Genomic DNA, 12,212 nt, shown 5'->3' with positions numbered 1-12,212 from the left:
AGGAACACCACATTCTATCTATCTATTCCTAGAATAGAACCCTGAGGAACACCACATTCTATCTATCTATTCCTAGAATAGAACCCCGAGGAACACCACATTCTATCTATCTATTCCTAGAATAGAACCCAGAGGAACACCACATTCTATCTATCTATTCCTAGAATAGAACCCTGAGGAACACCACATTCTATCTATTCCTATAATAGAACCCTGAGGAACACCACATTCTATCTATCTATTCCTAGAATAGAACCCAGAGGAACACCACATTCTATCTATCTATTCCTAGAATAGAACCCTGAGGAACACCACATTCTATCTATTCCTAGAATAGAACCCAGAGGAACACCACATTCTATCTATCTCTTCCTAGAATAGAACCCTGAGGAACACCACATTCCAACTATCTATTCCTAGAATAGAACCCTGAGGAACACCACATTCTATCTATCTATTCCTAGAATAGAACCCAGAGGAACACCACATTCTATCTATCTATTCCTAGAATAGAACCCTGAGGAACACCACATTCTATATATTCCTAGAATAGAACCCTGAGAAACACCACATTCTATCTATTCCCAGAATAGAACCCTGAGGAACACAACATTCTATCTATTCCTAGAGTAGAACCCAGAGGAACACCACATTCTATCTATCTATTCCTAGAATAGAACCCTGAGGAACACCACATTCTATCTATCTATTCCTAGAATAGAACCCTGAGGAACACCACATTCTATCTATCTATTCCTAGAATATAACCCTGAGGAACACCACATTCTATCTATTCCTAGAATAGAACCCTGAGGAACACAACATTCTATCTATTCCTAGAATAGAACCCTGAGGAACACCACATTCTATCTATCTATTCCTAGAATAGAACCCAGAGGAACACCACATTCTATCTATCTATTCCTAGAATAGAACCCTGAGGAACACCACATTCTATATATTCCTAGAATAGAACCCTGAGGAACACCACATTCTATCTATTCCCAGAATAGAACCCTGAGGAACACAACATTCTATCTATTCCTAGAGTAGAACCCAGAGGAACACCACATTCTATCTATCTATTCCTAGAATAGAACCCTGAGGAACACCACATTCTATCTATCTATTCCTAGAATAGAACCCTGAGGAACACCACATTCTATCTATCTATTCCTAGAATATAACCCTGAGGAACACCACATTCTATCTATTCCTAGAATAGAACCCTGAGGAACACAACATTCTATCTATTCCTAGAATAGAACCCTGAGGAACACCACATTCTATCTATCTATTCCTAGAATAGAACCCAGAGGAACACCACATTCTATCTATCTATTCCTAGAATAGAACCCTGAGGAACACCACATTCTATCTATTCCTAGAATAGAACCCTGAGGAACACCACATTCTATCTATCTATTCCTAGAATAGAACCCAGAGGAACACCACATTCTATCTATCTATTCCTAGAATAGAACCCTGAGGAACACCACATTCTATATATTCCTAGAATAGAACCCTGAGGAACACCACATTCTATCTATCTATTCCTAGAGTAGAACCCTGAGGAACACCACATTCTATCTATTCCTAGAATAGAACCCTGAGGAACACCACATTCTATCTATCTATTCCTAGAGTAGAACCCTGAGGAACACCACATTCTATATATTCCTAGAATAGAACCCTGAGGAACACCACATTCTATCTATCTATTCCTAGAATTGAACCCTAAGGAACACCACATTCTATCTATCTATTCCTAGAATAGAACCCAGAGGAACACCACATTCTATCTATTCCTAGAATAAAACCCTGAGGAACACCACATTCTATCTATCTATTCCTAGAATAGAACCCTGAGGAACACCAAATTCTATCTATTCCTAGAATAGAACCCTGAGGAACACCACATTCTATCTATCTATTCCTAGAATAGAACCCTGAGGAACACCACATTCTATCTATCTATTCCTAGAATAGAACCCTGAGGAACACCACATTCTATCTATTCCTAGAATAGAACCCTGAGGAAGATCACGTTCTATCTATTCCTAGAATAGAACCCTGAGGAACACCACATTCTATCTATCTATTCCTAGAATAGAACCCTGAGGAACACCACATTCTATCTATTCCTAGAATAGAACCCTGAGGAACACCACATTCTATCTATCTATTCCTAGAATATAACCCTGAGGAACACCACATTCTATCTATCTATTCCTAGAATAGAACCCTGAGGAACACCACATTCTATCTATTCCTAGAATAGAACCCTGAGGAACACCACATTCTATCTATCTATTCCTAGAATAGAACCCAGAGGAACACCACATTCTATCTATTCCTAGAATAGAACCCTGAGGAACACCACATTCTATCTATTCCTAGAATAGAACCCAGAGGAACACCAAATTATATCTATCTATTCCTAGAATAGAACCCTGAGGAACACCACATTCTATCTATCTATTCCTAGAATAGAACCCTTAGGAACACCCACATTCTATCTATTCCTAGAATTGAACCCTGAGGAACACCACATTCTATCTATTCCTAGAATGGAACACCAAATTCTATCTATTCCTAGAATAGAACCCTGAGGAACACCACGTTCTATCTATCTATTCCTAGAATAGAACCCAGAGGAACACCACATTCTATCTATCTATTCCTAGAATAGAACCCTGAGGAACACCACATTCTATCTATCTATTCCTAGAATAGAACCCCGAGGAACACCACATTCTATCTATCTATTCCTAGAATAGAACCCAGAGGAACACCACATTCTATCTATCCATTCCTAGAATAGAACCCTGAGGAACACCACATTCTATCTATTCCTAGAATAGAACCCTGAGGAACACCACATTCTATCTATCTATTCCTAGAATATAACCCTGAGGAACACCACATTCTATCTATCTATTCCTAGAATAGAACCCTGAGGAACACCACATTCTATCTATTCCTAGAATAGAACCCTGAGGAACACCACATTCTATCTATCTATTCCTAGAATAGAACCCAGAGGAACACCACATTCTATCTATTCCTAGAATAGAACCCTGAGGAACACCACATTCTATCTATTCCTAGAATAGAACCCAGAGGAACACCAAATTATATCTATCTATTCCTAGAATAGAACCCTGAGGAACACCACATTCTATCTATCTATTCCTAGAATAGAACCCTTAGGAACACCCACATTCTATCTATTCCTAGAATTGAACCCTGAGGAACACCACATTCTATCTATTCCTAGAATGGAACACCAAATTCTATCTATTCCTAGAATAGAACCCTGAGGAACACCACGTTCTATCTATCTATTCCTAGAATAGAACCCAGAGGAACACCACATTCTATCTATCTATTCCTAGAATAGAACCCTGAGGAACACCACATTCTATCTATCTATTCCTAGAATAGAACCCCGAGGAACACCACATTCTATCTATCTATTCCTAGAATAGAACCCAGAGGAACACCACATTCTATCTATCCATTCCTAGAATAGAACCCTGAGGAACACCACATTCTATCTATTCCTAGAATAGAACCCTGAGGAACACCACATTCTATCTATCTATTCCTAGAATAGAACCCAGAGGAACACCACATTCTATCTATCTATTCCTAGAATAGAACCCTGAGGAACACCACATTCTATCTATTCCTAGAATAGAACCCAGAGGAACACCACATTCTATCTATCTCTTCCTAGAATAGAACCCTGAGGAACACCACATTCCAACTATCTATTCCTAGAATATAACCCTGAGGAACACCACATTCTATCTATCTATTCCTAGAATAGAACCCTGAGGAACACCACATTCTATCTATTCCTAGAATAGAACCCTGAGGAACACCACATTCTATCTATCTATTCCTAGAATAGAACCCAGAGGAACACCACATTCTATCTATTCCTAGAATAGAACCCTGAGGAACACCACATTCTATCTATTCCTAGAATAGAACCCAGAGGAACACCAAATTATATCTATCTATTCCTAGAATAGAACCCTGAGGAACACCACATTCTATCTATCTATTCCTAGAATAGAACCCTTAGGAACACCCACATTCTATCTATTCCTAGAATTGAACCCTGAGGAACACCACATTCTATCTATTCCTAGAATGGAACACCAAATTCTATCTATTCCTAGAATAGAACCCAGAGGAACACCGCATTCTATCTATCTATTCCTAGAATAGAACCCTGAGGAACACCACATTCTATCTATCTATTCCTAGAATAGAACCCAGAGGAACACCACATTCTATCTATCTATTCCTAGAATAGAACCCTGAGGAACACCACATTCTATCTATCTATTCCTAGAATAGAACCCCGAGGAACACCACATTCTATCTATCTATTCCTAGAATAGAACCCAGAGGAACACCACATTCTATCTATCTATTCCTAGAATAGAACCCTGAGGAACACCACATTCTATCTATTCCTAGAATAGAACCCTGAGGAACACCACATTCTATCTATCTATTCCTAGAATAGAACCCAGAGGAACACCACATTCTATCTATCTATTCCTAGAATAGAACCCTGAGGAACACCACATTCTATCTATTCCTAGAATAGAACCCAGAGGAACACCAGGTTCTATCTATCTCTTCCTAGAATAGAACCCTGAGGAACACCACATTCCAACTATCTATTCCTAGAATAGAACCCTGAGGAACACCACATTCTATCTATCTATTCCTAGAATAGAACCCAGAGGAACACCACATTCTATCTATCTATTCCTAGAATAGAACCCTGAGGAACACCACATTCTATATATTCCTAGAATAGAACCCTGAGGAACACCACATTCTATCTATTCCCAGAATAGAACCCTGAGGAACACAACATTCTATCTATTCCTAGAGTAGAACCCAGAGGAACACCACATTCTATCTATCTATTCCTAGAATAGAACCCTGAGGAACACCACATTCTATCTATCTATTCCTAGAATAGAACCCTGAGGAACACCACATTCTATCTATCTATTCCTAGAATATAACCCTGAGGAACACCACATTCTATCTATTCCTAGAATAGAACCCTGAGGAACACCACATTCTATCTATCTATTCCTAGAATATAACCCTGAGGAACACCAAATTATATCTATCTATTCCTAGAATAGAACCCTGAGGAACACCACATTCTATCTATCTATTCCTAGAATAGAACCCTTAGGAACACCACATTCTATCTATTCCTAGAATTGAACCCTGAGGAACACCACATTCTATCTATTCCTAGAATGGAACACCAAATTCTATCTATTCCTAGAATAGAACCCTGAGGAACACCACATTCTATCTATCTATTCCTAGAATAGAACCCAGAGGAACACCACATTCTATCTATCTATTCCTAGAATAGAACCCTGAGGAACACCACATTCTATCTATCTATTCCTAGAATAGAACCCCGAGGAACACCACATTCTATCTATCTATTCCTAGAATAGAACCCAGAGGAACACCACATTCTATCTATCTATTCCTAGAATAGAACCCTGAGGAACACCACATTCTATCTATTCCTAGAATAGAACCCTGAGGAACACCACATTCTATCTATCTATTCCTAGAATAGAACCCAGAGGAACACCACATTCTATCTATCTATTCCTAGAATAGAACCCTGAGGAACACCACATTCTATCTATTCCTAGAATAGAACCCAGAGGAACACCACATTCTATCTATCTCTTCCTAGAATAGAACCCTGAGGAACACCACATTCCAACTATCTATTCCTAGAATAGAACCCTGAGGAACACCACATTCTATCTATCTATTCCTAGAATAGAACCCAGAGGAACACCACATTCTATCTATCTATTCCTAGAATAGAACCCTGAGGAACACCACATTCTATATATTCCTAGAATAGAACCCTGAGGAACACCACATTCTATCTATTCCCAGAATAGAACCCTGAGGAACACCACATTCTATCTATTCCTAGAGTAGAACCCAGAGGAACACCACATTCTATCTATCTATTCCTAGAATAGAACCCTCAGGAACACCACATTCATACGCGTGTGCGTGTGTCATGATGTTTTTGTGTGCATGATGGTGTGTGTGTGTGTGTGTGTGTTTGTATATAAGGTGTGTTTTGTTGTGTCTTTGGCATCATTAGAAGTGAAGACTGTTATTTTAACAAATGATTTTGTACGTGATTATTCTAATCATGTAAATGTAATTAACTAGGAAGTCGGGGCACCACAGAACATTTTCAGATATTTTAATACAGTTAAAATGTATAATTTTAGAAATTTAAGCTGGGGTGACACACATTTATAATTCTCCGAATTTAACTCGTAAAATGTTTTAATATCTCATCAATTAGTCTTTTTATTCATTAACTATTCTTTACCTCACGTCAGTCTCATTCCAAACGTCGTAAATTGTTGGTTATCTGCACAAACCCAGTCTTCACTATGAGTCATCCATACACTAATTGGCTTAATCATTTATTTACTAACTAACTAAATAATCACAGAAATGCATTGTCACGTCCTGACCACAGAAAGCTGTTATTTTCTATTGTAGAGTAGGTCGGGGCGTGACAGGGGGGTTTTCTAGTTTAGATTTTCTATGTTGTTATGTTCTAGTTTTTGTATTTCTATGTTGGGTTTTGTTTGGGATGATCTCCAATTAGAGGCAGCTGGTCCTCGTTGTCTCTAATTGGAGATCATACTTAAGTAGGTGTTTTTCCCCACCTGGGCTTGTGAGAGATTGATTTTGAGTGAAGTGCATATTTGTAACTCTTCATCACGTTTTTTTTTTTTTTTTTTTCTTTCAGTTTATTTTTGTATGTATTGCATAGTTTCACAGTTTAATAAAGAAAATGTGTAACGATTCACACGCTGCGCTTTGATCCGCTCCTTCATCGTACGACAACCGTGACATAAACAAACAAACAAACAGTAGATATTGTGTACTAACAAATGATAGGGGAGGTTCCCTAGTGGACTAAGCCGATATGACGGCTCGGTGGACAAAGGGAAGTTGGGGTTGTGGACTGAGAAAGTAACGGGAAAAGACAGAAGGGATAATTAAACACAGCTAATAATTTATATTAATGGAAATGCTAATCCTTTGCACATGAACGTTCACTCAATCGGGAATAATTACGATCAATATATATTTATTTACGCCCATGTGTTTCGCTGTGATCTTTTCTGTTGGAATCGTCAGTCTGTCTGCTGGAGAGTTCATCCGAGTCTCTCTCTCTCTCTCTCTCTCTCTCTCTCTCTCTCTCTCTCTCTCTCTCTCTCTCTCTCTCTCTCTCTCTCTCTCTCTCTCTCTCTCTCTCTCTCTCTCTCTCTCTCTCTCTCTCTGTCTCTGTCTCTCTCTCTGTCTCTCTCTCTGTCTCTCTCTCTCTCTCTCTCTCTCTCTCTCTCTCTCTCTCTCTCTCTCTTTCTGTTTCCCTGAAGATCAAAGTCTTTCGCGGTTAGAATGGATACTTCCGAGTACCATTCAGACATGTTCTCATAGAATAGATGTTTCGGCGGTTGTCTGTATTCTCGTCCCAGGTCGACATAATTTCTAGCTGCAGACTAGTAATTATACGTCTAAGATTTGCTCTTATTCTGTAGAGGGATCGATAGTCTCAGAGTTTAACAAATTTCCAGCCGTGTAGCCAATGCTCCACGTGGTATGTACAAAAATCTCTGAAACTGGAAACACTTATCTCCCTCACTAGCTTTAAGCACCAGCTGTCAGAGCAGCTCACAGATTACTGCACCTGTACATAGCCCATCTATAATTTAGCCCAACTACTACTTCCCCTACTGTATTTATTTCTTTAGCTCCTTTGCACCCCATTATTTCTACTTTGCACTTTCATCCACAGCATATCTACCATTCCAGTGTTTTACTTGCTATATTGTATTTACTTTGCCACCATGGCCTTTTTTTGCCTTTACCTCCCTTATCTCACCTCATTTGCTCACATTGTATACAGACTTATTTTTCTACTGTATTATTGACTGTATGTTTGTTTAACTCCATGTGTAACTCTGTGTTTGTTGTTTGTGTCAAACTGCTTTGCTTTATATTGGCCAGGTCTCAGTTGTAAATGAGAACTTGTTCTCAACTAGCCTTCCTGGTTAAAGAAAGGTGAAATAAAATAAAAAATAAAATGGTTAGGAATTCAATAACTATTCGCAATCACAGCTCACGCTGTGGGTTTGCTTAGTCTAAACTCAAACCTGTGTGTAAACTCAAACCATGTGAAATCCTTTGTTCACTCTGTGGTCTGTATCTCTCTGTATGACCAGGGAGAGAGAGTCTCCGCCGGGGAATTTATGACCTGAGATAACAGAACCTGGGTGTAGGAGAGAGATAGAGAGAGGGGGGGGAAGCCACGATCTATACCCAGAAAGGGCCACGTCGTGTGTGTGTGTGTGTGTGTGTGTGTGTGTGTGTGTGTGTGTGTGTGTGTGTGTAGTGTGTAGTGTGTGTGTGTGTGTGTACCTACAGAACAGTATGAAGGCAGTCTTGTCAGGGTTGAAGGCCAGTCTCTCCAGGTTGTCTCCTACCAGCTGTATAACTGGCTTCTGATCCCAGTCAGCAGGAAGAACTTCGCTCTGCATCTTAGGCTGTTACACACACACACACACACACACACACACACACACACACACACACACACACACACACACACACACACACACACACACACACACACACACACACACACACACACACACACAGGGGGGATTATTGGACTGTATGTTTGTTTACTCCATGTTTGTTTACTCCATGTTTGTTTATTCCATGTGTAACTCTGTGTTTGTTGTTTGTGTCGAACTGCTTTGCTTTATCTTGGCCAGGTCGCAGTTGTAAATGAGAACTTGTTCTCAACTAGCCTACCTGGTTAAATAAAGGTAAAATTATTTTTATTTTTTTTAAGGGATGGTGTGTGTGTTTAAAGGTGAGTGTTTGTGTGTGATGGTGTGTGTGTGTGTGTGTGTGTGTGTGTGTGTGTGTGTGTGTGTGTGTGTGTGTGTGTGTGTGTGTGTGTGTGTGTGATGGTGTGTGTGATGGTGTGTGTGTGTGTGTGTGTGTGTGTGTGTGTGTGTGTGTGTGTGTGTGTGTGTGTGTGTGTGTGTGTGTGTGTGTGATGGTGTGTGTGTGTGTGTGTGTGTGTGTGTGTGTGTGGCTGTGTGTGATGGTGTGTGTGTGTGTGTGTGTGTGTGTGTGTGTGTGTGAGTGTGTGTGTGTGTGTGTGTGTGTGTGTGTGTGTGTGTGATGGTGTGTGTGTGTGTGTGATGGTGTGTGATGGTGTGTGTGATGGTGTGTGATGGTGTGTGTGTATGTGTGATGGTGTGTGTGTGTGTGTGATGGTGTGTTTGTGTGTGTTTGTGTGTGATGGTGTGTGATGGTGTGTGATGGTGTGTGTGATGGTGTGTGTGATGGTGTGTGATGGTGTGATGGTGTGTGATGGTGTGTGATGGTGTGTGTGTGTGTGATGGTGTGTGTGTGTGTGATGGTGTGTGTGTGATGGTGTGTGATGGTGTGTGTGTGATGGTGTGTGTGTGTGTGTGTGTGTGTGTGTGTGTGTGTGTGTGTGTGTGTGTGTGTGTGTGTGTGTGTGTGTGTGTGTGTGTGATGGTGTGTACCTGAGCGGTGCCGTCCAGGTAGCTCTGACAGAACGCTATAACGGTGGGCGTGTCCAGTGTGTCGGACGGCAGGTGATAGGTCACGTGACTCGTCAGATTAACCAATCGCACCATCGGAGCCTCACTCTCCCGGACACGGAAATACTCCAACATTCTACCGTTCCTCGGCTCGTCCACGTCTACCATCACAAATACTACCTGGAGGGGTGGAGGGACGGAGAGGGGAGGGAGGGAGGGGGTGGAGGGACAGAGAGGGGAGGGAGGAGGGAGGGAGAGGGGAGGGAGGAGGTGGAGGGACAGGGGAGGGAGGGAGGGAGGAGGTGGAGGGATGGAGAGGAGAGGGAGGAGGGAGGGAGAGGGGAGGGGAGGGAGGAGGTGGAGGGACAGAGAGGGGAGGGAGGGAGGAGGTGGAGGGATGGAGATGGGAGGGAGGAGGGAGGGAGAGGGAGGGAGGAGGTGGAGGAACTATTATAGTAGTTGTGTTGTAGTACCTACCTTTCCCCTGTAGGGGGCAGCAGCAGTGTGTATTATAGTAGTGGTGTTGTAGTACCTACCTTTCCCCTGTAGGGGGCAGCAGCAGCAGTGTGTATTATAGTAGTAGTGTTGTAGTACCTACCTTTCCCCTGTAGGGGGCAGCAGCAGCAGTGTGTATTATAGTAGTGGTGTTGTAGTACCTACCTTTCCCCTGTAGGGGGCAGCAGCAGCAGTGTGTATTATAGTAGTAGTGTTGTAGTACCTACCTTTCCCCTGTAGGGGGCAGCAGCAGCAGTGTGTATTATAGTAGTAGTGTTGTAGTACCTACCTTTCCCCTGTAGGGGGCAGCAGCAGCAGTGTGTATTATAGTAGTAGTGTTGTAGTACCTACCTTTCCCCTGTAGGGGGCAGCAGCAGCCTGGAAGGCAGAGTAGACGGTCTGAAACCCTTCATCAGTCTTATTGACAAACAGAATGGCGTGATTTAACACTGGAGAGGAGAGGATACGGCTGGCTGTCTGTAGAGGGAGGGAGGGAGGGAGGGAGGGAGGGAGGGAGGGAGGGAGGGAGGGAGGGAGGGAGGGAGGGAGGGAGGGAGGGACAGACACAGAGAGAAAGAGAGAGAGAGACAGAGAGAGAGAGAGAGAGAGAGAGAGAGAGGGGGGGGAGAGAGAGAGGGGGAGAGAGAGAGGGGGGAGAGAGAGAGGGAGAGGGAGAGAGCGAGAGAGAGAGGGAGGGAGGAAGGGAGAGACACACAGAGAGAGAGAGAGAGAGAGAGAGAGAGAGAGGGAGAGAGAGAGGATGGCGTGATTCAACACTGCAAGGGAGAGGAAAAAACTGGCACTGGAACACTGAGGATTATCAACGGTTTGGGCCTGAAAAACTAGTGTGAGTGGCCATGTACATGAAACGGATGGCACTGTGCTTGCCATGCCATCAAGTCCCACTCAGGTTTTACCCACAAAACCAAGATCTTTCAGTGTGAAAATGCTGCCATTTTAATAAATTAGTCCTGCTCAGGTTTGACCCACAAACCCCAAGATCTTTCATTTTGAATTTGTCCCGCTCAGGTTTTACCCACAAACCCCAAGATCTTTCAGTGTGAAAAATGCTGCCATTTTGAATTAGTCCTGCTCAGGTTTGACCCACAAACCCCAAGATCTTTCATTTTGAATTAGTCCTGCTCAGGTTTGACCCACAAACCCCAAGATCTTTCATTTTGAATTAGTCCTGATCAGGTTTTACCCACAAAACCAAGATCTTTCAGTGTGAAAATGCTGCCATTTTAATAAATTAGTCCTGATCAGGTTTGACCCACAAACCCAAAGATCTTTCAGTGGTGCGCGTTCTCATGAGAGTTAGCTGTGTTCCTTTTCTTTTCTGAAGACATTGGATTGTCCGGTTGGAATATTACTGAATATTTATGATAAAAACATCCTAAAGATTGATGCAATACATCGTTTGAAATGTTTCCACGAACGTAAATAGAACTTAAAAAAAAAATAAAAATTGTCGTGACATTTTGCGCCCGCTTCCTGCATTTAGAGTAGTGGACTAAACGCGCGAACAAAAAGGAGGTATTTGGACGTAAGTGATGGACTTTATCGAACAAAACAAACATTTATTGTGGACCTGGGATTCCTGGGAGAAAATTCTGATGAAGATCATCAAAGGTAAGTGAATATTTATAATGCTATTTCTGACTATTGTTGACTCCAAAATGGCGGGTATCTGTATTGTTTGTTGTTGTTGTCTGAACGCTGTACTCAGATTATTGCAAAGTGTGCTTTTGCTGTAAAAAATTGTTTTTAAATCTGACACAGTGGTTGCATTAAGGAGAAGTGTATCTATAATTCTTTCAATAACAGTTTAATATTTTATCAACGTTTATGATGAGTATTTTTGTCAATTGATGTGCTCATTCACCGGAAGTTTTGGGAGGCAAAACATTTCTGAACATTACACGCCAATGTATAAATTGGGTTTTTGGATATAAATATGAACTTTATCGAGCAAAACATACATGTATTGTGTAACATGAAGTCCTATGAGTG

At 41.6% G+C, this 12,212-nt stretch overlaps 1 protein-coding gene across 1 annotated transcript in view; it reads right to left on the bottom strand.

The window, feature by feature from the left end:
* The window catches only part of LOC123733133 (protein disulfide-isomerase), a 57,791-nt gene that overhangs the window by 9,488 nt on the left and 36,091 nt on the right, over window positions 1-12,212 (bottom strand). Inside the window, exons 6-8 of the mRNA XM_045712508.2 lie at window positions 10,551-10,676; window positions 9,687-9,884; window positions 8,543-8,663 (exon numbers count right to left, since the gene is read on the bottom strand). Coding sequence (XP_045568464.1) covers window positions 8,543-8,663; window positions 9,687-9,884; window positions 10,551-10,676 — 445 coding nt within the window. The remainder of the gene's footprint in view (window positions 1-8,542; window positions 8,664-9,686; window positions 9,885-10,550; window positions 10,677-12,212) is intronic.

This window comes from Salmo salar, chromosome 02, assembly GCF_965601325.2.
Source record: "Salmo salar chromosome 02, fSalSal1, whole genome shotgun sequence".
Classification (NCBI taxonomy): domain Eukaryota; kingdom Metazoa; phylum Chordata; class Actinopteri; order Salmoniformes; family Salmonidae; genus Salmo; species Salmo salar.
The sequence above is the reverse complement of the archived record's forward strand: the minus strand, read 5'-3'. Positions and strand labels throughout refer to the sequence as shown.